General features: G+C 40.9%; 1 protein-coding gene across 3 annotated transcripts in view; it reads right to left on the minus strand.

Annotated features, from left to right (window-relative positions):
• dmd (dystrophin) overlaps nt 1–27,004 on the minus strand; it is a 217,575-nt gene that overhangs the window by 96,606 nt on the left and 93,965 nt on the right. For all 3 annotated transcript variants that reach the window (XR_010014843.1, XM_063010432.1, XM_063010433.1), the window contains exons 33-47: nt 25,502–25,657; nt 22,342–22,512; nt 19,508–19,687; nt 16,449–16,571; nt 14,124–14,294; nt 13,904–14,020; nt 12,834–12,965; nt 12,135–12,284; nt 9,605–9,775; nt 9,414–9,521; nt 8,829–8,974; nt 6,468–6,591; nt 4,463–4,638; nt 2,154–2,301; nt 1,927–2,058 (exon numbers count right to left, since the gene is read on the minus strand). Coding sequence is in view for 2 of the 3 variants with exons in the window: in XM_063010432.1 (XP_062866502.1) it covers nt 1,927–2,058; nt 2,154–2,301; nt 4,463–4,638; nt 6,468–6,591; nt 8,829–8,974; nt 9,414–9,521; nt 9,605–9,775; nt 12,135–12,284; nt 12,834–12,965; nt 13,904–14,020; nt 14,124–14,294; nt 16,449–16,571; nt 19,508–19,687; nt 22,342–22,512; nt 25,502–25,657 (2,205 nt within the window). In the remaining variant the exon portion in view is untranslated. The remainder of the gene's footprint in view (nt 1–1,926; nt 2,059–2,153; nt 2,302–4,462; nt 4,639–6,467; nt 6,592–8,828; nt 8,975–9,413; nt 9,522–9,604; nt 9,776–12,134; nt 12,285–12,833; nt 12,966–13,903; nt 14,021–14,123; nt 14,295–16,448; nt 16,572–19,507; nt 19,688–22,341; nt 22,513–25,501; nt 25,658–27,004) is intronic.

The raw sequence follows: 27,004 nt of genomic DNA on the forward strand, positions 1-27,004 counted from the left end.
TTAGGTATAAATTATAATAATAACAGTAATAATAATAAAAGATTAGTTAGGTATAAGTTATAATAATAACAGTAATAATAATAAAAGATTAGTTAGGTATAAGTTATAATAATAACAGTAATAATAATAAAAGATTAGTTAGGTATAAGTTATAATAATAACAGTAATAATAATAAAAGATTAGTTAGGTATAAATTATAATAATAACAGTAATAATAATAAAAGATTAGTTAGGTATAAGTTATAATAATAACAGTAATAATAATAAAAGATTAGTTAGGTATAAATTATAATAATAACAGTAGTAATAATAAAAGATTAGTTAGTTATAAATTATAACAATAACAGTAATAATAATAAAAGATTAGTTAGGTATAAGTTATAATAATAACAGTAATAATAATAAAAGATTCGTTGATAAATAATAATAATAACAGTCCAGTGTGTAATCCGGGGTGTTGATGGTATTAACAGTTCAAATGATAAATGATAAATATAAATATTAGCAGCAGAACCGTTTGCTGGTTTATTATACACTGTCGAGTCACATTATTATGACCACCTGCTAATATCCAGAAGGTTGTCACAGGTATCTGGAGCCATGCTGACTGCAGTGCATCCTACAGCTGCTGGAGGGTGCATGAGGGAGGATCCATAGAGCAAACACGACCATCGAGGTGGTCCCACAGATGGTCAACTGGGTTCAAGTGTGGGGAATTAGGGGGCCAGGGTAGTATCTGGAAATCTTGGTCATGCTCTTTCAACCAATGTCAGACATTTCTAGATGTGTGGAAGATCCCATCAGCATGTGTGGGTGTACATGATCTGCAAGGATGGATTCATACCCAAACTGGTTATATAGCCACCAAGCCAGCTCAGAAAGGTGACTACCTTCGTGAGCTACGTGCTGCAGCCATTGAAAGTAGGAAGTGGTCATAATAATGTAACTCAACTGTGTATATTAAATAATTCTATATTATAAACATACAAGAGTAACAAAACAATAAGCTGTTATCACCTGAATCAACAGCTTTTAACCAAACACAGTGTCGATTTTTTTAAATTTTATTTATGCATTTTCTCCCTTTTTCTCCCAGTCAATAAAGTATTCTGCTACTGGGGACTCCAATTGCTCCCTCCACACATGCACAGTCCACAACCCCTTCTTATTCGCCCATCCGTATGAGGACCCACCCACCCACACATAGTCCGGCCCCCACCCTGCAGATACGGTGGCCAATTAGTATCTGCTGCAGGCACTGCCAAATTATGCCTGCCAGATGGTGCCCAGCCGACCGGTGGCAACACCGAGTTTCGAACCGAGGAGTTCAGAAACTCGGTGCTGGTGTGCTAGCAGAATATCCCGCTGCGCCACCTGGGCGCACACCTCGGACTACTAACAAGGGTCCTTACACAGCATCGAGACTTATTTTTAGTCTGGTCTGTTTCCAACCAGCAGACTAGGCCAATTTTGTCTGCTGCAGGCACTGTCAATTATGCTTGAATGTACAGCGCTGTGTACGGAAAGCCACACCCTCTACCGCACTCCTTTCCCATCTCCGTGCAGGTGCCACCAATCAGCCAGCAGAGGTCGTAATCGCACTAGTCTGAGAGAGAGTCCCCATCCGGCTTAATCCTGCCCCTATCTGAACAACAGGCCAATCGCTGTTCATGTGGCCGCTCAGCCTGAGCCGGCAGGTAGAGCCGAGATTCGATACAATGTATTCGAGATCCCAGCTCTGGTGAACAGCGTGTGTTTTTACCACTGCACCACCCGAGCGGTGTTAGGACTGAGATTCTAACTCTGAATTCCCACTGCTTCACCTGGGTGCCTGTGTCCTTTTATCATTTCCTTCATTATAGTAGACTTACACCCAAATCCTTTACATAAAATATGGTAAAAAATACAAACATAGATAAGCTTACCTGGGCCCATCTCATGTTGATAACTTTAAATTTGCTTTCCAAAGATTTGTTTTTATCAGCAGGCAGAAATGAAGCTTTAGTCCTAAGATTTTGTAAGATTTGATTTCTGTTTGGTAATTCTGCTACTTGAGGCTAGAAATGTCAAAAACATAAATAAATTATTAAAAAATTAGTATTTGTGTTACTGATAGAAATGTTAATAGTTATTAGAAAAGACGTCTTTTTACCTTCACTCTTTCCAATTCTGTCTTTAACTGCTCCTTGTTGCCTGGTTGTAGTGGAGCGGCAGCAATACTCTCTGCTTTATTCAACCAAGATGAAAACTCATCCATATTGTCATGAAGTTCAGTGAGTAAAATCTTTTCTCCTGTAGATCTATTACATTGTAGAGAAATTGTGCAAGGAGAGAAACGTGTATCTTAAAATTGTAAGTGTGACATTTGGGTACAGTCATTAACAAAAGTAGTGTTATTTTAAAATTTTTTTAATTTAATTAAAAAAATAATTTTATAAATTATAACAAATTCATTATTTAATTAAAATTTATTTCTAATAATTTCCAATAATTTTATTTTATTATTAGAAGATATACTTTATTTGTCATATATACATATACAGGTGTACAGTACAGTAGACCCTTGACTTACGAATTGAATTGGTTCTGAAGGGCTTAAGTCAAAATGTTCGTTAGTTAAACCTATTTTTCCCATAAGAAATCATGTAAATAGAATTAATCCGTGCCAGACCTCCCAAACCACCCCCTTACCAAACCTTTCTAATGTCTTAAATGGTCTTTTTTGTTATGAATACAAGTATATTTTTCCTTAAATCTTAAGTTATTATTATAATTTCCTTCTTTATTTCAATAGCGCTGTATTTTGTAGGTGTAATTTCACGAAAGAATAACTTCCTTCTTCTCTATTATTCACTGTCCCCTCTGTCTGATACACAGTGACAGCTATTGGCAGGAGTAATTATACAACAATAAAAAATGCTTTCTCTGCACTATTCTGGGGACATTTTAATATAAAATTTTACAAAATATAAAGAAAACACCGGAAAAACACCATTCGCTGTCCGAATGTTCGCTCACTGTATATGTATATATATACAGGGGTTGGACAAAATAACTGAAACACCTGGTTTTAGACCACAATAATTTATTAGTATGGTGTAGGGCCTCCTTTTGCGGCCAATACAGCGTCAATTCGTCTTGGAAATAACATATACAAGTCCTGCACAGTGGTCAGAGGGATTTTAAGCCATTGTTCTTGCAGGATAGTGGCCAGGTCACTACGTGATGCTGGTGGAGGAAAACGTTTCCTGACTCGCTTCTCCAAAACACCCCAAAGTGGCTCAATAATATTTAGATCTGGTGACTGTGCAGGCCATGGGAGATGTTCAACTTCACTTTCATGTTCATCAAACCAATCACCAGTCTTGCTGTGTGTATTGGTGCATTGTCATCCTGATACACGGCACCGCCATTGGATGCACATGGTCCTCCAGAATGGTTCGGTAGTCCTTGGCAGTGACGCGCCCATCTAGCACAAGTATTGGGCCAAGGGAATGCCATGATATGGCAGCCCAAACCATCACTGATCCACCCCCATGCTTCACTCTGGGCATGCAACAGTCTGGGTGGTACGCTTCTTTGGGGCTTCTCCACACCGTAACTCTCCCGGATGTGGGGAAAACAGTAAAGGTGGACTCATCAGAGAACAATACATGTTTCACATTGTCCACAGCCCAAGATTTGCGCTCCTTGCACCATTGAAACCGACGTTTGGCATTGGCACGAGTGATCAAAGGTTTGGCTATAGCAGCCCGGCCGTGTATATCGACCCTGTGGAGCTCCCGACGGACAGTTCTGGTGGAAACAGGAGAGTTGAGGTGCACATTTAATTCTGCCGTGATTTGGGCAGCCGTGGTTTTATGTTTTTTGGATACAATCCGGGTTAGCACCCGAACATCCCTTTCAGACAGCTTCCTCTTGCGTCCACAGTTAATCCTGTTGGATGTGGTTTGTCCTTCTTGGTGGTATGCTGACATTACCCTGGATACCGTGGCTCTTGATACATCACAAAGACTTGCTGTCTTGGTCACAGATGCGCCAGCAAGACGTGCACCAACAATTTGTCCTCTTTTGAACTCTGGTATGTCACCCATAATGTTGTGTGCATTGCAATATTTTGAGCAAAACTGTGCTCTTACCCTGCTAATTGAACCTTCACACTCTGCTCTTACTGGTGCAATGTGCAATTAATGAAGATTGGCCACCAGACTGGTCCAATTTAGCCATGAAACCTCCCACACTAAAATGACAGGTGTTTCAGTTATTTTGTCCAACCCCTGTATGTATATACTGTATACACAGAGAGAGAGAGAGAGAGAGAGAGAGACGCTCAGTCAGCTACCACTGTATTATTTGACAACATAATAATAAATTATAAAGAGAGTTTTAACTAACAGGTTATAACATACTAAAATATTTTAACAATATCCTACATATGAACTGTCACCCTCTAACACTTACCTTCTTCTAACCTCAGACATTTTGTTGAAAACTTTGGCCCAGCGGGCATTGATGGAAGCAAGCTGCTGTTTGATTTGATCTCCATCTTCTCTGCTACTCTCCAAGATCAGATCTTTACCCAGAATGTTAAGTTCTTTCACTGCTGTCTCTTGTTTTTCCAAATCTTCCTGCAGATGCTATGAGCAAAATAAATGACACAGTGGGTTTTGGAGTCAAAGTTTTCACTTAAGATTAAGATGCAGTGTCTTGTCTTTTATCGCGTCCAATTGTCCGATTGCGTCACGCTTCCTCTCCACCAACGCCGATCCCTGCTCTGATTGAGGAGAACGAAGCTAACCCACGCCCCCTCCGACACGTGGGCAGCATGCCATATGCATCTTATCACCTGCACTTTGACGAGTTCAGTGCAGCTCAGCGTTGTGTATGGAGAGACACACCCTGAGAGCACTCTTTTCTAATCTCTGTGCAGGCGCCATCGATCAGCCAGCAGAGGTCGTAATTGCACCAGTCATGGGAGAGAGACCCCATCTGGCATAGTCCCGCCCATATCTGAACAACAGGCCAATCGTTGTTCATGTGGCCGCTCAGCCTTAGCCGGCAGGCAGAGCTGAGATTCGATACGATGTATTCGAGATCCCAGCTCTGGTTCCAGCTTGTGTTTTTACTGCTGTGCCACCTGAGCGGCCAAGATTAAGATGCAGTTTGTGTTAAAAACTCTGTAATGTAGCTGAATAAAACAATTTTGCAAAAAAGAGCCAAAATGTCCCATACCTTTTCATCAACCACATTATCCTAAATCTGCTTAGTTAACTACTAAATAAGTACAAAGTAGAAAATAAAAAATACATTAAAAAAAAGTATAATATTAACAAAACCGCATGTAAGAACTTGAAAGAAGTGAGACCCCAAAGCTGAACTAGAGAAGGTTTGAGTATTTTGCTTTCTTTGTTGAAGTACGCAAATATAAAGGCTGGAAAGTAACTGGGTGCATTATGTAGCCATTTACAGCCATATACTCTTACTGCTTAAACCAGCGTTTCTCAACCTTTTTTGCACCACGGACCAGTTTCATATAAGATATAATTTCACGGACCGGCGGGGAAGGAATTTATTAAGGATTTATTAATATTGCTCACAAACAGTGTAAAATGAGCTTTTTTGCTGGAACAAGACGCTGCTTCCACCTAGGGGTGACAACAAGACAATGGGTGTGTTCGAAAACCTAGTGAGCTGCCTTGCTGTTCTACTGCCTACATAGACAGCTGCCTCAGTAAAGAAGATTCTAATAAGTCATCAACTTATAAGGCAGGTTATTCGAACGTGTTACTTAGACAGCGATAAAATCGTGTTTCGCTTACTAAGCTAACAGTTAGCATCTTGCCATTCAAACCAATGGGATGAGGTGGCACAGCGCGCTAGCATGTCAACTAACATCTCCCTTTATGTACCGAAAACGGTTAAATTCGCTGACAAGCCTGAATTTGCAAATAAATGACACTTGTGCAGGTTTATACAAGTTAAAAATCTATAATAATTTACTTACGTTCAAAAATAACGTTTCACCACACCATCCGCCATTTTTTATTTTTTTTCTGTGAGAAAAGAGCTGCTGTATTGAATGCTGGGATTGCCTTGATCACTAAGGACGCTTCCGATGCTCACTCGTTCTTGAGTCAAAATAACGTTGAAATTTTAAGATGCCTAACTAGACAGCATATTAAGGCATCTATGATTTCGAACAGCTTCATTCTCGGGAGCGTGTGTAGGATGACGTAAAATACTGTCTATGTAGAGAGCACACTAGCTTTTCAAACACACCCAATAACACCTGAAATAGAAGCAGAGAAAACTGCTTTTCTAGCCACCTCTAATTATTCATTGTTTCTGTGCAGCCCGGTAATAAATGACCCACTGACCGGTACTGGTCCGCAGCCCTGTGGTTGGGGACCACTGGCTTAAACCATAAATAAAGGAGTGGTTTTCAGTTTATTTTAAAAATTCTTACCTTGAGGTGGCTTGTATTTTGGTTTGGGTCTTCCTCATACAGCACTAATGATTTTTCAGCACCAGTTAACCAATCCTGGAGGGATTTGACTATCATGTTGTATTTCTTGTATTTGTCAAAGTATCTAAAAATGTAAACATTAAGAAAACAAGCCAAGAACAAAACAGTGTTATACAGTGTAAGTAAAACCACTAATGAGAAATGAAAAAAATAAGACAGCAGTCACGGCAAATATGGTTTAATGCGGCAACCACAATATTTAGGCTGTCAGAACCCAACAGAATTAATATTGTGTAAAGTTCATGTAATTCTTAGGGCTAATACGCCCAATGTGGGTATCTACTTGGGTTTAATACTTTGCAGGATGTTGGACTGCCAAATGCCATATATACATTTTTTTAGGGTGGATCAGATTTAAAAGACATACACTAAGTAAAGGAGATATACTAAGGAGCAAATTTATAACTATAGGCTGCTATATTGTAATTATGTTTTATAGATACCATTTTGGTAATCAAGTTTTGGCTGCACCTTAAGGCTAATTATACATTTTCTAGTAATAAAAGTATTTCTATACATACTGGGCTTTTTCATTGGTAGACTTTGTGGTTTAAAGCCAGAGATGTTCACAAGTCACAAAATACAAGTCCGAGTCAAGTCACGAGTCAAAATAATATACACAAAACATATATTGGAAAAGTAGTGTAGAAATAAACAAATAATATGTAAGTTCAGATAAAAAACAACAACAGATTAGCAACTGTATTTTGCCGTTTTAATTAGTGCCTTCACTTTCCTAGTCATTGTGCAAATGAATGTAATTTCTGCAACAAGAAGGTTCCAGTTAAAAGCTTAAACTGATACGTTTTCTTTTCACTGCCAAAATCCAAAACACAGCAAAAAAATAATAACCACTGCTTACCTTTGCTTATGTTCTTCCAGATGCTATTAAATTTATAACCGTGTGTCCCATTAGGAATATAATCCGTTATTTTGTAAATGTGCTTATAATTAAAAACCTCCAAACTTTTCCCGGTTGTGAAGTACAACACTAACTCGTTAGAAAGCCAATCAAGTGTTTCATTGACAATCATCTGTGTGACGCAAACTGAATAAATGCAAATAACAGCATTTCTTGCTAAACATTAAAATCAGAAGGTCAGATTGGTTCATAAAGCGGTCTTTCAGCCCTTATCGCCAATTCTGTAGGAGCGTTCCATTCACCCCAGTTGTTCCTGTGAAGTGCACTACATAGGGTATTCCACCATTTTAAGTGAGATTGCAATCCACAGGTAACGAAAATGTTCAAATGAAGTGAACTTCAAACTGTGTAGGGAGAAGGGAGCGACACTTCATCACTACGCCGGAAGCTGGCTGTAACATTTACCCATTGCGTGCGTTGCAAGTATAATTGTCACACGTAACTAATGTTAACACATGCTGACGCTAGACACTCTTGTTGTTTACGAGTCATTTTTTTTGCGAGTCATGAGTAGAGTCAGAGTCATCTGCTAAAGTATTTCTCTGCTGCTCTTTTTGGCACCTCAACCAAAGCATAGAAGGTGATGTTGCTTTATGCACTTTGTAGAGTGTGTGCGCTTGACTGGCCTGCCTGCTGTCCAGATTTGTTCAGTTGAAAATGAATGACTCATGAAAAAAACAGACAACATATCTAATATCAAGCAAGAAGGTATTAAAATTTACAAAACTGCAACAGTTTGTGTCCTCAGTTCCCAAATCATTGTAAAAAAGTGTAATTTAATAGTAAACATACCTGTGTCCCAAATTGTAACAATTAAATTGGTTAGTAAAAACATTGTAAATCGTTCTTTGTACTTTGTGAGTTAAATAAAAATAAACTGGTTACTTTTTATTGCATTTTGCAAAATGTTCCAACTTTTTAGGAAATAGAGCTTATAAAAAAATAAATTTAGTAAATACAAATGTTTGAATAATAGGTAATAAGTTAATAATAATTATAAGTAATTAAATTATAACATATTTAATTATTCTTTAGTTTGATATAACACTCTTACTTTTCTTTAACTAAATAAATATTCAAATATCAAAACCAAAATAAAATGGAACTATTAGATAAGTGGGTTGCACTGTTGCCTCACAGTATCCTGGGTTTGATTCCCTGGGTTCGATTCCCAGTTGGAGCATTCTGGGTTCTTTCTGTTTGCATGTTCTCCACTGTGTCTGTGTGGGTTTTCTCCAGGTGCGCCGGTTTCCTCCCACAGTCCAAAGATATGCATTGAAGCTACAAAGTTAGTCTTAGTGTGTGTGTCCGCAACAACTTAGAAAGTGAGTGAGTGAGTAAGTAAGTGAGAGTATACAATCAGTAGCATTAACACTTACACTAGCTTCTTCTGATAGAGATCCTTCAGGTTGTCCCAGCTGGTAGTGAGGAGCTGAAGAAGCAGACCTTCATGAGGAAAAGCTTTGTTCTTCTCTAAAGCTTCTGGCACTGAAGTCTGAAGAGTCTCCAAACTGTTTTTTACTTTCTAAATTATAACACAAGAAGCAAATTAGTGTAACAAACTCACTGTCATGACACACCATAATGTTTTAAACCCTAAGGAGTGTAACAGTTAATGTCGAGGGAAGGTACGAGGGATCTTCAAAAAATTTCCGCACTTTTATATTTTGGTTGGAAGCGATGAGGGTGGGAGGAGTAGTAATTGATCGTGTCCGAGAGACTGAGAGAGAGCTTTTTTCTGATTTAGCACCATCTGATTTTTACCTTTTTGGACGCTCAAAGAAGCTTTAAGGGGAAGAAGATTTTCATGTGATGATGCGTCAATGTAATTTGCTTTTAGAATTCTTAATAAATAGTTTTAAAAAGTGAGGAAACTTTTTGAAGAACCCTCGTATTATAACAGTACAGTACTGCTCATTATTATTACAGTTTATAAACAGATTTGTTATGTAATTAAATCTTACCTGTAGACACTTCTCCTGTTTGGCTGTATTATCAGTTACGGCAGACCAGCTCACCGAGTTTAGCAGTGCCTTATTCTCATCAATCGTATCTAGTAAAGCTTGCAGTTCCTGTTTAAAGAGAATTCAGTTACAGCCCATAATGATAATTTTATAATTATTATTAAAACCATGTATTTTTCTCATTAACTTACACTCATGTGATGCAATTGAGCAAATTTCGTTTCTAGCTGTTTCCAGCGGTTATTAATGGGGATGAGGCGTGGTTCCACAAGCTTAGTCAATCCACCTCCTGAAAGCATGTGACCGAGTCCTCGACATTCTTCAAGCACTGGACGTTGCTGTTCAAACTTAGTGCTAATTTCCTATAAGAAGAAAACCATGTCCTGATAAGTATGCACCATGTGGTTTCTCTAATACTTTGATACAAGATAAACAATGTGTTCGAGTAGTATGTTTTTCCTCCTAATTATTCATATCCAATTCCCCAAAGCATTTGTGACTATTGCTGCATGCACAGTACCCATACTGGACTAGGAGGGCTGTAGTCTAGCACAGGGGTTTTCAACCTGTGACACTACGAGATTACGAGCAATTTTTCACCCACAGTAGGCATATTTGATTAGTCTCACTGACCACGCACATGCACGTTTAATGTTATCCAGCTCGGTCTGAAAAAAGGACCGTTGGATAGCAAAACTTAATAATAGGCTAGCGCACCAGAGTTGGGGTTTCGAATACATCGTATCAAATCTCAGCTCTGCCTTCTGACTGGGCTGGGCAGCTGCATGAACAGCGATTGGCTGTTGTTCAGGGTTAGGGGTAAAAAGTCGGATCATAGGTCCTCATAAACGGTGCAAATGCGGCCCCTGTTGGCTGACTGATGGCACCTGCACAGGGCTGAGGAATAATGCTGATGGGGGTGTGGCCCTCCATACACAGTGCCCGTTTGTGTTTGAACTCGACTCGTGCAGGTGAAAAATGCAGTCTGTACTGACTGTACGTGCCGGAGGGGGGCGTTCTTCAGTTGAGAGGCGTTCTCAGTCAGCAGTGAAGGGTCGAATCAGTATAGAGGACGCACGCAGGGTAATTGGACACGACTAGATTAGGGGAGAAAATTGGGGGGAAAATAATGTAAAAATATGGCTAACAGTGAAGATAAATCGATGACAAAAACAAGTACTGCTGATATAGGACATGGGTGTGTGTCTTTCATTAAGAGAGGTGTATAGCGTGAGATGCTCTGTTCATTATATCGCTATAAGTGAGTCAGGAGTCGATTCATATGAAGCGAAGCGTAAGTTTCTCTCCTCAGTCAGCTGTCCGTTTTTACTGTTATTAATGAATGCTGCGGTTTTAAATGAACACCAGCTACTACAGAACATTTTGGTGCGGGGGTTTGGGTTGGGGGTGCAAGTTCAACACGGCACACGAGGGGGCGTATGTACAAAAAGGTTGAAAACCCCTGGTCTAGCACACCTCTTTTCCACCATGTGAAGTTATGTGTGGCTGTTTTTTTCTCCAGGCAGCAGTGGATTCCTACATTTAACATTTACAGAAAACACACTATGCTTGGTTTTGTCATATTGGAGGATTGTATTAAATTTTTTGCTATTTTATTTATGCATTTTCTCACCATTTCTCACAATTTAGCATAGCCAATTAGTTATCCACGGCTTCTTAAGGCCGCCGCATACGTCCTGCGAAACTAAGTCCGCGAGCGTTGCATGAGCTTGCAAGCTGGCATACCTTCAGCAGTTTTGTTTTGCCTGTCCGCAGCTGCAGGTGACACTGTGACATTTATGATGTTAAGTTCCATGACTACCAAAAACGATTATTACAGTTATGGCGATGTGCGAGGTCTTGAAAGCGTATAAAAATGCTACAAGAAGAAGCAGAGTTAGAACAATCTGAGTGTCTTTATAATCTCTCAGCGAAGAATCATAAAGGTGACGATACCGCCGTACTTGCTCTGAGAGACGCTCCTCAAAATTGTCCATGTTTGTTTTCATGGCACTCCTCTTTTTTACCGACCAATCACAGGCGAGTTCGGCCAGCTTCCATGTGAGCGACAAGGCGAGCGAAGCCTCTGCGCGACGTCCGTGGTTGTTCACTTTCTCCGCAATTACATCACATTGTATGTGCACCTTGCATGAAGTATGCTAAGGCCTTTAGTTACCCAACCCTTCTTAGTTGGGTGGATTAATGCGTGAGTCATTTACTGATCTCCTCGTTCCATTACTTCTGTTCAGGCACCTGAGGTTACTAACCAGGGTCCTTACACAGCGTCAAAGACCCCACTTCCTTTTTTAGTCCTGTCTTTTCACACCCAGCAGACTAGTGGCCAATTGTACCTGCGAGGGGACTCCCGGCCAACCAGTAGCAGAGCTGAGATTCAAACACTAAGACTTTAGAATCCTCAGCACTGGTGTGCCCAGTATTGCATTTAAGACATAATTTTCACTGTACAACAACAAAATCAGCCAACTAATACACACAAGTTGCAAATCCCTTAAAGACTGCAGCAGAATTACAGAAACACTGCAACGTCAGGGCCTAAACTGGTTTGCCATGTACAATTAAAAAACAAATAAAACATATTACACTGGTTTACTGTATTGCAAACTTATATCGAGTCACTCTTTAGGAGGGATTTGTGTCAACTTTGACAATCACATGCTTCTCACATATTCAGTTCTTACAGTATCTGGTCCAGGCTATTACCTTTAGTTTTGGTTCTGCAGGTTCGGGTAGTTCCGCCATCGTCTTTGACATTTTGTCAAGCCATTGCTTCATATCGTCTGACCTCTTACAGAACTGGTACCACTGTGGGGCTAAAGCAAGTGCCCTTTTCTTCCTAAGTGCTCTTAGATTCTGAGAGAAGACAGCCACAAAATAAACACACAGTGTTTAACTTATACTGAACAGATTTAATCTAAAAATAAAACAGAATAGAATGCCTTTATTTGTCATATATACATATACAGATGTACAGTACAATGAAATTCTTTTTCCGCATATCACAGCTTGTTTGGAAGCTGGGGTCAGAGCGCAGGGTCAGCCATTGTACAGCGCCCCTGGAGCTGAGAGGGTTAAAGGTCTTGCTCAAGGACCCAACAGTGGTTGCATGGCAGAGCTAAGATACAAACCCTCAACCTTTCGATTGATAGACCAAAGCTCTACCCATTAGGCTACCGCTGTCCCTGGACACACATTTAAATTAAATGTGTTTGTGACACTGGTCTCATTGCTCTCATTAAGAGCTGGGATAGGCTCCAGCACCCCCCGCAACCCTGATTATGATAAGCGGCTTAGACAGTGAGTAAGTGAGATTATAGATCACATTAAAGGCAGAAAAAGGTCTGATTTTTTTTATTTTATGTCTTTGTTTTAGTTGTGATCATTGTGATCATAACCATTTACCTTCAAAGTGTTGTACTTATCAAGGAGTGAATGATGCTTTTGATAAACAATTGCTTTTTCTGGATCTGTGGTTCTTTTCAGAAGATTCTCTCCTTTCAGCAGCAGGTATTTTAATTCCTCATCATCGACAACCTGAAAAAGCACATGTATAGATACGTATTAGGCTTGGAATAAAATACCTAATACCAAAAAGTTGGGACAGACAGCAATGACAAGCAAATTGTAACTGGCACTCGGTGTATTCCTGCACCTACATGAAGTGAAAATGATTAAAATGCACCTCTATGCCCCCTGCTGGTGCATTATAGCATGGCATGTGGGCATGATACTATAACCCATAACCCCTGCTGATCTACACAGCAGGTTGGCCTGTTACAGAAATGTTACCATGGACTAATGAGCAGCTGAAGTCTCATATTAAACAGGAATGGGCAAAAACAATGGGCAACAATTTGTTTTTTTAACTTTTTTTTCAATTCAACTTTTTCCGAGTGTTTTGCAGGCATCAGTTTCTACTAATATGAATCTGTTCATATTAACAAAACAAAATTAAGCTGGAATTATTTTCTTTGCAGTGTTTTAAACAGGGCGGCATGGTGGCTCAGTGAGTAGCACTGTCGCCTCACAGCAAGAAGGTCCTGGGTTCGATCCCCAGGCGGGGCGGTCCGGGTCCTTTCTGTGTAAAGTTAGCATGTTCTCCCCGTGTCTGCGTGGGTTTCCTCCGGGAGCTCCGGTTTCCTCTCACAGTCCAGAAACATGCAGTCAGGTTAATTGGAAACACTGAATTGCCCTGTAGGTGAATGGATGTGCGTGTATGAGTGTGTGTCTGTGTATGTGTGTCTGCCCTGCGATGGACTGGCGCCCCGTTCAGGGTGTTACTGTGTGCCTTGCGCCCATTGAAAAGTTGGGATAGGCTCCAGCACCCCCCAAGCGACCCTGATTGCATAAGCGGTTAAATACTTCTTATTGGATTTCACAAAATGTCCCAACTTTTCTGAAAACTGAGTTTGTACTTTGCATCAGTAATGATTTAATGAGCTGTTTAAGTATAATAATGACAAAAGACTTACTGGAACTTCAGTAAAATCCTCTTCCTTGACGTTTTCACCCATTTTTATTTCTTCATCCAACTTCTGTAGCCACATATTTGCTTGATTGTAGTATTCCTCTAACTCTTGAGAGGAAACCTATATAATCAATACATATAAATAAATAATACATTTTTGCAATTTAAAAAAATAATAAACCTCCATGTATGACAGAAAAAGCCAAAAAAAAAAGGAACAATACCTGTCCATGTAAAATGTCTTGCGCTACACTGTCGAAGCGTTGAGTGAGATGATCCAACTTGGGCTTTACTTTAGCTTTACAGTGTTCCCCAGTGTTTTTAACGAGTTCATCACCAAGATTCTGCACGTCCTTTAACTTTCCACGCATCGGCTCCAGCTCAGCTTGCAGACCCTGATCAGTTAACAGTACATTACAATTAGTATCTTTTTCTTATAATGGTTTACATGAAATTAACATAAATCTGTTAAGTATTGTTTTATGTTACATCAAATTCTGTTTCAAATTGTCTGTTTTAAATGTCATTTATTCCAACGCCTCTTAATTGATGGGTATGTTATGCATTGTGATAATGATCATTTTAAAGCCCAATTAGTTTTAATTGTTTAGTGATTGTCGCAGAGAGATTTGTGAGCAATCTGTGTTTTGCTACATCCATTACATCTATCTTGTTAATAGAGTTTCTGTGTGTATAAATTAACCCAAAGGTTTTTTTTTTTTTCATCTTTATCCCCAATGTTCCTCCCAATTTAATCATATCAAATTATCCGATTGCATTACGCTTCCTCTCTACTGATGTTGACCTCCACTCTGACTGAGGAGAGTCGTAACTAACACACCATTCTCCGACTGCATCTTTTTTTTAATGCATTTTCTCCCCTTTTCTCCCTTTTAAGCACGTCCAATTGCCCAATTGCATCATGTTTCCTCTCCACCAATGCCGATCTCCGCTATGATTGAGGAGAACGAAGCTAACCCACGCCCCCTCCGACACGTGGGCCGCATGCCGTATGCATCTTATTACCTACACTTTGACGAGTGCAGTGCAACTCAGTCTTGTGTCACAGCCAGATTATGCACTCTTTTCCCATCTCTGTGCAGGTGCCATCAATCAGCCAGCAGAGGGCGTAATTGCATTAGTTATGAGAGACCATATCTGGCTTAATCCCGCCCCTATATGAACAACAGGCCAATCGTTGTTCATGTGGCTGCTCAGCCCAGACGGCAGGCAGAGCTGAGACTCAATACAATGTATTTGAGATTCCAGCTCTGGTGTTCAGCATGTGTTTTACTGCTGTGCCACCTTAGCGGCCCTTCGAGTGCATCTTTTCACCTGCACGAGGGGAGTTCATATGTGTATCAGCTTTGTGTACGGAGAGACACACCCTGATCACACATTATCCCAGGACTCTGTGCAGGCGCCATCAATCAGCCAGCAGAGGTCGTAAGTGCAACAGTTATGAGGAACCCTCCAGCACCCTTGGAAAACAGCCAATCGTTGTTCGTGTTGGCGCCCAGGCTGTTGGATGGCTGAGCTGAGTTTCAAATCGATGAGTTTAAAATGTCAGCTCTGGTGTGCTAGTGTGTTTTACCGCTGCGCCACCTGAGCACCTGACCCAAATTTTTTTTTCCTTGCATTTCCCCCCCAATGTTCTTCCCAATCTAGTCGTATCCAATTACCCAATTGCATGAGCCGTAACTAACACACGCCCCCTCCGACTGCATCTTTTCACCTGCACAAGGAGAGTTCATATGTGTATCAGCTTTGTGTACGGAGAGACACACCCTGATCACACATTATCCCTGGACTCTGTGCAGGCGCCATCAATCAGCAAGCAGTTATGAGGAACCCTCCAGCACCCTTGAAAAACAGCCAATCGTTGTTTGTGTTGGCGCCTAGCTGGATGGCAGAGTTGAGTTTCGAACCGATGAGTTCAAAATGTCAGCTCTGGTGTGCTACTGTGTTACCGCTGCGCCACCTAACCAACAGTTTAAACTGCAACTTCTCTGAGCTCATATTGACATACTGATGCAAAGTAAAAGTGGGTGCTCTACTCCTTCCTTATCTGCTTTTTTTTTTAAAGTGTGTGTGTGTGTGTGTGTGTGTGTTTGGGGAGGGGTGGCCTGTCCATCACAGCCTATCCCAGCTCTAAATGGGCGTACAGAAAGACTCTGGACAGTGTGCCACTCCATCACAGGGCAGACATGAACGCACATCTAGGGCAATTTTAACATCTCCAATTAACCTGACTGCATGACTTTGGAGTGTGGGAGGAAACCGGAGCTCCACAGACAACAGACCCAGACAACTCAACCTAGAAATCAAACCCAGGACCTTCTTGCTGTAAGGTGACCGTGCTACCCACCGAGCCACCGTGCCACCCCATATTCTTACATAACATTCCAAATCATACTGTATACTATAAATTTTACTTACTGGTCTGTCTTTTGACTATCCATCAAAGACCAAAAACCTTGAAATGTAATTTATATTTGTCCAGAATAATTTACAAATAATATTTTGTGGTAAAAAGTAAAAGTACCAACCTTGATAACATGATCAACAAAGCCTGTATTTTTCATCTTGTTCATCTGAGCCTCCGCTCCATCTAACCAGGTGTGTATCTCAGCAACATTTTTATCCAGGTTATTTAACTGATTTTGGTAATCCTAAAACAAAAAAGTATGAGAACATAGTGTAAAACGCCCAGGCTAACTTGGATTTATTAAAGACATCATGTATTTCAGAGTCCAATACAATGAATTATTTAGTAAGTTTTAAGAAAGACCATGCTTGAATATTAATGTAAAGGAGCTATAAAGTATTACAACATCAAACACAGCATTTCTACAACCTAATTCAACCCTAATTCAAGCATGTCAGTCAGAAATTCAAAGATCAGGTACAGTTGTGCTGTGAGATGTCCACTTTTTTTCAGACTACAGTGACTGATTTGGAATGATTAAACTGTGACATTTTCTCTAATTTTACTAAATCAAATAACACAGAGTTTATTAATTCTTCATAGAATTTCTTATATTTATTTACACCCCCACCTCTAATATTTGTGCAGCCACATTTTCCACAATGCTGGACGTTATGAATGCTGGATGTCATGAAGTTATGTAACTGGGTGGTGAAGTTAGGCTACCACAGCAGACTCACAACCTACATTTTGGACCACAGTGCAGTGGCTGAATAGAATCAAAGTCAAGTCAAATTAATTTGAATAGCACTTTTTAACAGACATTGTCTCAAAGCAACTTTACTCAATCCAGGACCTATAAACTAAAACCACTGTTGAGCAAATCAAGGGTGATATTGGCAAAAAATAACTCCCTTAAAATTACAGTAAGAAATCTTGAGAGGAACCAGACTAGCAGGGACTCCTCCTTGGTGACATGGAGGAAAAGAATAGCCAAAGGAACAAATATCATTTACACTAAAAAACCTGCTGCACTGTAAAAATGCACTCTACAGCCTGAGTTATCTGGCAAACAAATCTCAACAAACCATTCATTTCATGTAAAAGACAGATTATGCCTAGTTCACACTACACGTTTTTTTGCCATGATTTTCGCTCGCCGACTGGTCGCCGATAGATGTGGCAGCTCGGGAGCAACTCGGCGTTCGCCCGGGGATCAAAACTCGGCTCTTGATCGCTATGTGTAAAGTGTTCAACAACTCTATCCGAGCGACTTGAGAAAAATAACTAGCATATTAAATATCTGGACCTGTCGCCGACTCAATCTTGTAGTGTAAAAGGTGTTGCGAGTTGCTGCGAGTGCGGTGTCGAACTACAGCCAATGAGAACTCAGGATATGGGGTAAGGGGAAACCCAGAGGATGAGTGTAAAAACGTAGGACAAAGACATAATATGATTTCTATCAGCACACACACAAGCTTTACAGTATTTTATGATCTTATCATCCACGCCAAACCATAATATAAATATTTATTTTAGGGCTGTCAAACGATTAAAATTTTTAATCGCGATTAATCTCAGAATTTCATATAGTTAATCGCGATTAATCTCAGAATTTCATATAGTTAATCGCGATTAATCGCATAAAAAAAAATCTGTGTAAATGTTATAGAAAACAAGGATTTTTAAGTGAAATGTTACAATTAAAATGGTGAACACATTTTATGCTAAATGTACTTATGTTAAAAACTGCTGGGACAAGAGAAAACTGTAAGGGAGTTTTATTCACTCACATACTAGGCAGTAATACTATCCAATGGTTTGATGGACGTTTCTACACGAAGTGAGTGTGTTTTGACCCTTTGGGGCTTCCATAGTTCATGGACTAACGTGCTTGACTCAGCTGTCCGGTATTCTTTACCGTAACAGAATAAGTTAATAAAGTGTTCTGCTCCCGACAACTTGTGAATATAGCGTGTATTTATTTCTTTATTATGCAAGTGCAGATGCTACGACGCTCTTTTACATTTTGTTAACAAACCGCAAATGAAAAACGGTGACATGTCCGACATTAAAACGTTTGTTCTACCAGTCAAGTCTCAACATGAACTAGAATTTGCGTTAATGGCACTATTTATCTTAATCACGTTAAATTGAGATTGCGTTAATGCGTTATTATCGCGTTAACTTCGACAGCCCTAATTTATTTACATCCAACTCACTACAGAACAGACAATCCTGCTGGTCGTGTAGCCTAATACACTCTGATTCATTTATTTTTCCTACTTCCTTTTACGCCGCATATCACACACAAACAACTCTGATCGCTTATTGTTGATGTGCATCTTCGGACACAGTATCATTAAACCCCTCGACACTTCTCGCGTGTTTTCGTGACAAAACATAGTTTGGGAGACCAGACAGACTCGCCTGCGATTCCAGTTGGTGATAGATCGTGTAGTGTGTGAGCCCCTATGACCGATCAGTCGTGTAGTGTGAAACACACGACGACTTAAAAGACTCCCGATTGCAAGAGATCCAGTTGTGTAGTGTGAACTGTACAGCAACCTGATGACTTGGAAAGTCGTGTAGTGGAACTTGGCATAAGGTTCACAAGGGAAAGAAACAAACAACTAAATTAACTAGGAGCTAATGGAAGCGAGAGCACAAGTGGAACAGCGACTGAGCATGACACGCCAGCTACTCAATCCAACAATGTGTCCTGAGCTGATTACAGACAAATGCTTTTTGCTCAAGCCCTAATTATATAGAAATAATTATATAGAAACTTTTAAAGTTTCAATGCATTCAATATTTACTTTTTAGTTTTAGAATTTAGTGGCCGTCAACCCTATTGATTGTTTAATTAAAGAACAATGCAAAGACTCAGCACTGAGCAGAACTTAGAGCCAGTTTATATAGTGTTGAGTTCAACACTAGTGTGGCACTTTTGCTGTATGTAATTCATCTGGAACAACTGCTTGCTGTCCTGCACACCCTACTGCTGGTGAAGAAGGGTGTCACATGCCAATTCCTTACAAAGTCATTACTCACACTTCTAAAAATCATAAAAAACTTAAAAAAAAAAAAAAATTTTAATGTAAACGTTCTTAGGACAAACTAGTATGTGTCATTGCATGTATCATTCAGTTACAGAAAAAGGTCTCTGAATTTTCTCACCAGTAGCAGATTGAGCCATTGTTCACTGCGTGATGTCACAGCAATCCAGTTGCAGTTTAACAGACTGACTTTGTCATCAATAAGGTTTTTCTGGTCACTGAACAGATCTTTCAGGGTCTCTGCTAAATCTTTTACTGAACTGAGCTGAGGGGTATGTTGATCTGTAGCCTCCTGTGTAGCCTACAGTAAAAGTAAAAAGTAAATATATATGAATTAAAACAGTAATAAATATATTGATATATTGAACATTTTATCCTCAAAGTTGATGTGTTAGAAGCAGGAAAAATTATCAAGCGTGAGGACTTGAGCGAGTTTGACAAGGGCCAAATTGTGATGGCTAGACGACTGGGTCAGAGCATCTCCAAAACTGCAGCTCTTGTGGGGTGTTCCCGGTCTGCAGTGGTCAGTATCTATCAAAACTGGTCCAAAGAAGGAACAGTGGTAAACCGGCGACAGGGTCATGGGCGGCCAAGGCTCACTGATGCACGTCGGGAGCGAAGGCTGGCCTGTGTGGTCCGATCCAACAGACAAGCTACTGTAGCTCAAATTGCTGAAGAAGTTAATGCTGGTTCTGATAGTGGACCATGCCACAAAGCAAAAATGCTTCAGGAACGGTTTGAGGAGCACAACAATGAGTTTGAGGTGTTGACTTGGCCTCCAAATTCCCCAGATTTCAATCCAATCGAGCATCTGTGGGATGCGCTGGACAAACAAGTCCGATCCATGGAGGCTCCACCTCACAACTTACAGGAGTTAAAGGATCTGCTGCTTACATCTTAGTGCCAGATATCACAGCACACCTTCAGGGGTCTAGTAGAGTCCTTGCCTCGACGGGTCAGGGCTGTTTTGGCAGCAAAAGGGGTACCAACACAATATTAGGAAGGTGGTCATAATGTTATGTCTGATCGGTGTATGTATACTGTAAGTGTGTGTGGTCTGCAAGGTGGCAAGATTTCCAGGGTTCGATTCCCAGGTGGAGCGGTCCGGGTTCTTTCTGTGTGGAGTTTGCATGTTCTCCCCATGAATGCATGGGTTTCCCTGGTAGCTCTGGTTTCCTCCCACAGTCCAAAGACATGCAGTTAGGTTAATTGGAGATTTTGAAATTGAAAATTTCCCTCAGGTGTGTGTGTTTGCCCTGTGTGCCGTATATATACAGTGCTGGCCAAAAGTATTGGCACCCCTGCAATTCTGTCAGATAATACTCAATTTCTTCCAGAAAATGATTGCAATCACAAATGCTTTGGTATTAATATCTTCATTTATTTTGCTTGCAATGAAAAAACACAAAAGAGAATGAAAAAAAAGTCAAATCAATTATCATTTTACACAAAACTCCAAAAATGGGCCGGACAAAAGTATTGGCACCCTCAGCCTAATACTTGGTAGCACAACCTTTAGACAAAATAACTGCGAACAACCGCTTCCGGTAACCATCAATGAGTGTCTTACAATGCCCTGCTGGAATTTTAGACCATTCTTCTTTGGCAAACTGCTCCAGGTCCCTGAGATTTGAAGGGTGCCTTCTCCAAACTGCCATTTTGAGATCTCTCCACAGGTGTTCTATGGGATTCAGGTCTGGACTCATTGCTGGCCACTTTAGAAGTCTCCAGTGCTTTCTCTCAAACCATTTTCTAGTGCTTTTTGAAGTGTGTTTTGGGTCATTGTCCTGCTGGAAGACCCATGACTTCTGAGGGAGACCCAGCTTTCTCACACTGGGCCCTACATTATGCTGCAAAATTTGTTGGTAGTCTTCAGACTTCATAATGCCATGCACACGGTCAAGCAGTCCAGTGCCAGAGGCAGCAAAGCAACCCCAAAACATCAGGGAACCTCCGCCATGTTTGACTGTAGGGACCGTGTTCTTTTCTTTGAAGGCCTCGTTTTTTTTCCTGTAAACTCTATGTTGATGCCTTTTCCCAAAAAGCTCTACTTTTGTCTCATCTGACCAGAGAACATTCTTCCAAAACGTTTTTGGCTTTCTCAGGTAAGTTTTGGCAAACTCCAGCCTGGCTTTTTTATGTCTCTGGGTCAGAAGTGGGGTCTTCCTGGGTATCCTACCATAGAGTCCCTTTTCATTCAGACGCCGATGGATAGTACGGGTTGACACTGTTGTACCCTCGGACTGCAGGGCAGCTTGAACTTGTTTGGATGTTAGTCGAGGTTCTTTATCCACCATCCGCACAATCTTTCGTTGAAATCTCTCGTCAATTTTTCTTTTCCGTCCACATCTAGGGAGGTTAGCCACAGTGCCATGGGCTTTAAACTTCTTGATGACACTGCGCACGGTAGACACAGGAACATTCAGGTCTTTGGAGATGGACTTGTAGCCTTGAGATTGCCCATGCTTCCTCACAATTTTGCTTCTCAAGTCCTCAGACAGTTCTTTGGTCTTCTTTCTTTTCTCCATGCTCAATGTGGTACACACAAGGACACAGGACAGAGGTTGAGTCAACTTTAATCCATTTTAACTGGCTGCAAGTGTGATTTAGTTATTGCCACCACCTGTTATGTGCCACAGGTAAGTAACAGGTGCTGTTAATTACACAAATTAGAGAAGCATCACATGATTTTTCAAAGGGTGCCAATACTTTTGTCCACCCCCTTTTTTATGTTTGGTGTGGAATTATATCCAATTTGGCTTTTTGACAATTCTTTTTGTGGTTTTCCATTGAAGACAAATTAAATGAACATTTTAATATCAAAGCATTTGTAATTGCAATCATTTTCTGGAAGAAATTGAGTATTATCTGACAGAATTGCAGGGGTGCCAATACTTTTGGCAAGCACTGTACATATTACATATAGCAGTGTATTTATGTGAGGAAGTTATGTACCTTAGCCCATGCCAACTCTGCTTCTAGGTTGCTAGGCATCCCTTCCACTGATGACCGACATGTTAGTTCACTATCAATTGCCGCTAACCATTCTGTCAGACTTTTCAGGTCCTTCTTAAATTTTCTCAACAACTTCAAACTTTTTTCTATTGCTTGCTTTCTCTCTGTTACCTGGACAAAAGCAAAACAAAAGGTTAAGTGAAAAACGTCATATAAAACACATATATAGGTGGGAGGCACATGAAAGGATGGGGGGCTGCCAAATGAATCTAAAAATGATCAGATACAGGTCACTGTTTTAATCAAATCAAATAATTAAATAAGGAGGACAGTTGCACATAATATACAAACCACCGCTGTACATGGAAGAAGAATGCAAAAAAGGTGGCTCAGTGGTAAAAACACATGCTGGAACCAGAGCTGGGATCTCGAATACATCGTATCGAATCTCAGCTCTGCCTGCCGATTGGCCTGTTGTTCAGATAGGGGTGGGATTAAGCCGGATAGGGTCTCTCTCATAACTAATGTAATTACGACCTCTGCTGGCTGATTGATGGCGCCTGCACAGAGATGGGAAAAGAGTGCTCTCAGCGTGTCTATCCGTTCACAGTGCTGAGCTGCACTGCACTCGTCAAAGTGTAGGGGACAAGATGCATACGGCATGCTGCCCACGTGTCGGAGGGGGCGTGGGTTAGCTTTGTTCTTCTCAATCAGAGCAGGGATCGGCATCGGTGGAGAGGAAGCATGACGCAATCGGGCAATTAGATGCGCTAAAGGGGAGAAAAAAGAGGAGAAAATGCATAAACAAAAAAATATATATACAGTGTATCACAAAAGTGAGTACACCCCTCACATTTCTGCAAATATTTCATTATATCTTTTCATGGGACAACACTATAAACATGAAACTTGGATATAACTTAGAGTAGTCAGTGTACAACTTGTATAGCAGTGTAGATTTACTGTCTTCTGAAAATAACTCAACACACAGCCATTAATGTCTAAATAGCTGCAACATAAGTGAGTACACCCCACAGTGAACATGTCCAAATTGTGCCCAAATGTGTCGTTGTCCCTCCCTGGTGTCATGTGTCAAGGTCCCAGGTGTAAATGGGGAGCAGGGCTTTTAAATTTGGTGTTTTGGGTACAATTCTCTCATACTGGCCACTGGATATTCAACATGGCACCTCATGGCAAAGAACTCTCTGAGGATGTGAGAAATAGAATTGTTGCTCTCCACAAAGATGGCCTGGGCTATAAGAAGATTGCTAACACCCTGAAACTGAGCTTTAGCATGGTGGCCAAGGTCATACAGTGGTTTTCCAGGACAGGTTCCACTCGGAACAGGCTTCGCCAGGGTCGACCAAAGAAGTTAAGTCCACGTGTTCGGCGTCATATCCAGAGGTTGGCTTTAAAAAATAGACACATGAGTGCTGCCAGCATTGCTGCAGAGGTTGAAGACGTGGGAGGTCAGCCTGTCAGTGCTCAGACCATACGCCGCACACTGCATCAACTCGGTCTGCATGGTCGTCATCCCAGAAGGAAGCTGACGCACAAGAAAGCCAGCAAACAGTTTGCTGAAGACAAGCAGTCCAAGAACATGGATTACTGGAATGCCCTGTGGTCTGACGAGACCAAGATAAACTCGTTTGGCTCAGATGGTGTCCAGCATGTGTGGCGGTGCCCTGGTGAGAAGTACCAAGACAACTGTATCTTGCCTACAGTCAAACATGGTGGTGGTAGCATCATGGTCTTGGGCTGCATGAGTGTTGCTGGCACTGGGGAGCTGCAGTTCATTGAGGGAAACATGAATTCCAACATGTACTGTGACATTCTGAAACAGAGCATGATCCCCTCCCTTCGAAAACTGGGCCTCATGGCAGTTTTCCAACAGGATAACGACCCCAAACACAACCTCTAAGATGACAACTGCCTTGCTGAGGAAGCTGAAGGTAAAGGTGATGGACTAAACCCAATTGAGCACCTGTGGCGCATCCTCAAGTGAAAGGTGGAGGAGTTCAAGGTGTCTAACATCCACCAGCTCCGTGATGTCATCATGGAGGAGTGGAAGAGGATTCCAGTAGCAACCTGTGCAGCTCTGGTGAATTCCATGCCCAGGAGGGTTAAGGCAGTGCTGGATAATAATGGTGGTAACACAAAATATTGACACTTTGGGCACAATTTGGACATGTTCACTGTGGGGTGTACTCACTTATGTTGCCAGCCATTTAGACATTAATGGCTGTGTGTTGAGTTATTTTCAGAAGACAGTAAATCTACACTGCTATACAAGTTGTACACTGACTACTCTAAGTTATATCCAAGTTTCATGTCTATAGTGTTGTCCCATGAAAAGATATAATGAAATATTTGCAGAAATGTGAGGGGTGTACTCACTTTTGTGATACACTGTATATATATAAAAAGAACTGATCAGCTGTGAACCTGTGTCTCAATCCGCACACAAAATCCACTTCAACATTATAACAAGTCAGGAGACACAACTACAGCATTACCAATCAATTTATAACGCACTGACAAATGAAAATGCTTTATCAAGAGTCAATGTGATACTACAGTGAGCTAATAAATACTAAAAATAAAAGCAATCATCAAGCACATCTGGTTATATTTACAGTATCAACACACTATGTATACAATTCAATTTTATTTTTGCATTTTTTCCCCAATTTTCCTCCCAATTTAGTCATATCCAATTACCTGATTGCATTACGCTTTCTCTCTACTGATGTTGACCTCCACTCCTGACCGAGGAGAGCCATGACTAACACACGCCCCCTCTAAATAGCTGACTGCATATTTTCACCTGCTCGAGGAGAGTTCATATGTGCTTTGTGTACGGAGAGCCGCACCCTGATCAAATTATCCCCTGTCTCTCTGCAGGCGCCATCAATCAGCCAGCAGAGGTCATAATTGCACCAGTTATGAAGAATTCCTTCCGGCTCTCTCCCGTTGAACAACAAGCCAGTCATTGTTCGTGTAGGTGCTCAGCCTGCTGGTAGCAGAGCTGAGATCCAAACAGAGAGGTTTAAGATATCAGCCCTGGTGTACTAGCGTGTTTTACCGCTGCACCAAGGTTTCAAACTTTAATGGAGTTTAATTACCATACTATGTGTTCATTTCTTGTGTTTTATCCTACCTGTCCACCCAAGTCATTATATAAGAATTTAAGACTCGTCAAACGGTCGTCCAGCTCTTTGGGTTTCTCTGTCTGCTGTCTCTGCACAATCTGCCTTCCTGTCTTTATGACCATCTCCACTTCCGATTTCACTTCACTTAGAGTTTTATATAACCTCTGCGGAAAAAAGAATAATACAGATTGAGTTTTAGTAATGCAGATTTAGCTTTCTAAATATACTAATTTGAGGAAAATACAAAATGCGTAATTGTAATAATCCTAAAACAGCATTTGAAAACTTGATTTCTCTGTTTTTAATCACTGTCACAACAAAATAAAAGCAATGCTAATATACACTGCCTGGCCAAAAAAAAAGGTCACCACCTGGATTTAACTAAGCAAATAGGTAAGAGCCTCCCATTGGATAATTTTTGCATGGGTGATTATGTTTCAGCTGGAACAAGTTATTTAACCCTAACTGATGCAGTGAGTAGCTTCTCATTTGTTAAACAACCATGTGGAAAGACACATCCTGTGGTCGTGGAAAAGATGTTCATCTGTTTCAGAAGGGTCAAATTATTGGCATGCATCAAGCAGAGAAAACATCTAAGGAGATTGCTGAAACTACTAAAATCGGGTTAAGAACTGTCCAACGCATTATTAAAAAGTTGAAGGACAGTGGGGAAACATCATCTTCGAGGAAGGAATGTGGTCGGAAAAAACTCTTGAATGATCGTGATCGGCGATCACTTAAACGTTTGGTGAAATCAAATGTTAGAAAAACTACAGTAGAACTCAGGGAGATGTTTAATAGTGAAAGTAAGAGCATTTCCACACGCACAATGCGAAGGGAACTCAAGGGATTGGGACTAAACAGCTGTGTAGCCTTAAGAAAACCACTTGTCAGTGAGGCTAACCGGCAAAAACGGCTTCAATTTGCTAGGGAGCATAAAGATTGGATTCTGGAGCAATGGAAGAAGGTCATGTGGTCTGATGAGTCCAGATTTACCCTGTTCCAGAGTGATGGGCGCATCAGGGTAAGAAGAGAGGCGGCTGAAGTGATGCACCCATCATGCCTAGTGCCTACCGTACAAGTCTGTGTCTGTGGGGGCAGTGCTATGATCTGGGGTTGCTGCAGTTGGTCAGGTCTAGGTTCAGCAACGTTATGTGCACAAAGAATGAGGTCAGCTGACTACCTGAATATACTGAATGACCAGGTTATTCCATCAATGGATTTTTTTCTTCCCTGATGTGCCCTGATGTGCCCTGATGTGCCCGTGCCGGGCATATTCCAAGATGACAATGCCAGGATTCATCAAGCTCAAATTGTGAAAGAGTGGTTCAGGGAGCATGAGACGTCATTTTCACACATGGATTGGCCACCACAGAGTCCAGACCTGAACCCCATTGAGAATCTTTGGGATGTGCTGGAGAAGACTTTGTGCAGTGGTCCAAATCTCCCATCATCAATACAAGATCTTGGGGAGAAATTAATGCAACTCTGGACAGAAATAAATGTTGTGA

The sequence above is a fragment of the Trichomycterus rosablanca genome, chromosome 15 (genome assembly GCF_030014385.1).
Source record: "Trichomycterus rosablanca isolate fTriRos1 chromosome 15, fTriRos1.hap1, whole genome shotgun sequence".
NCBI lineage: Eukaryota > Metazoa > Chordata > Actinopteri > Siluriformes > Trichomycteridae > Trichomycterus > Trichomycterus rosablanca.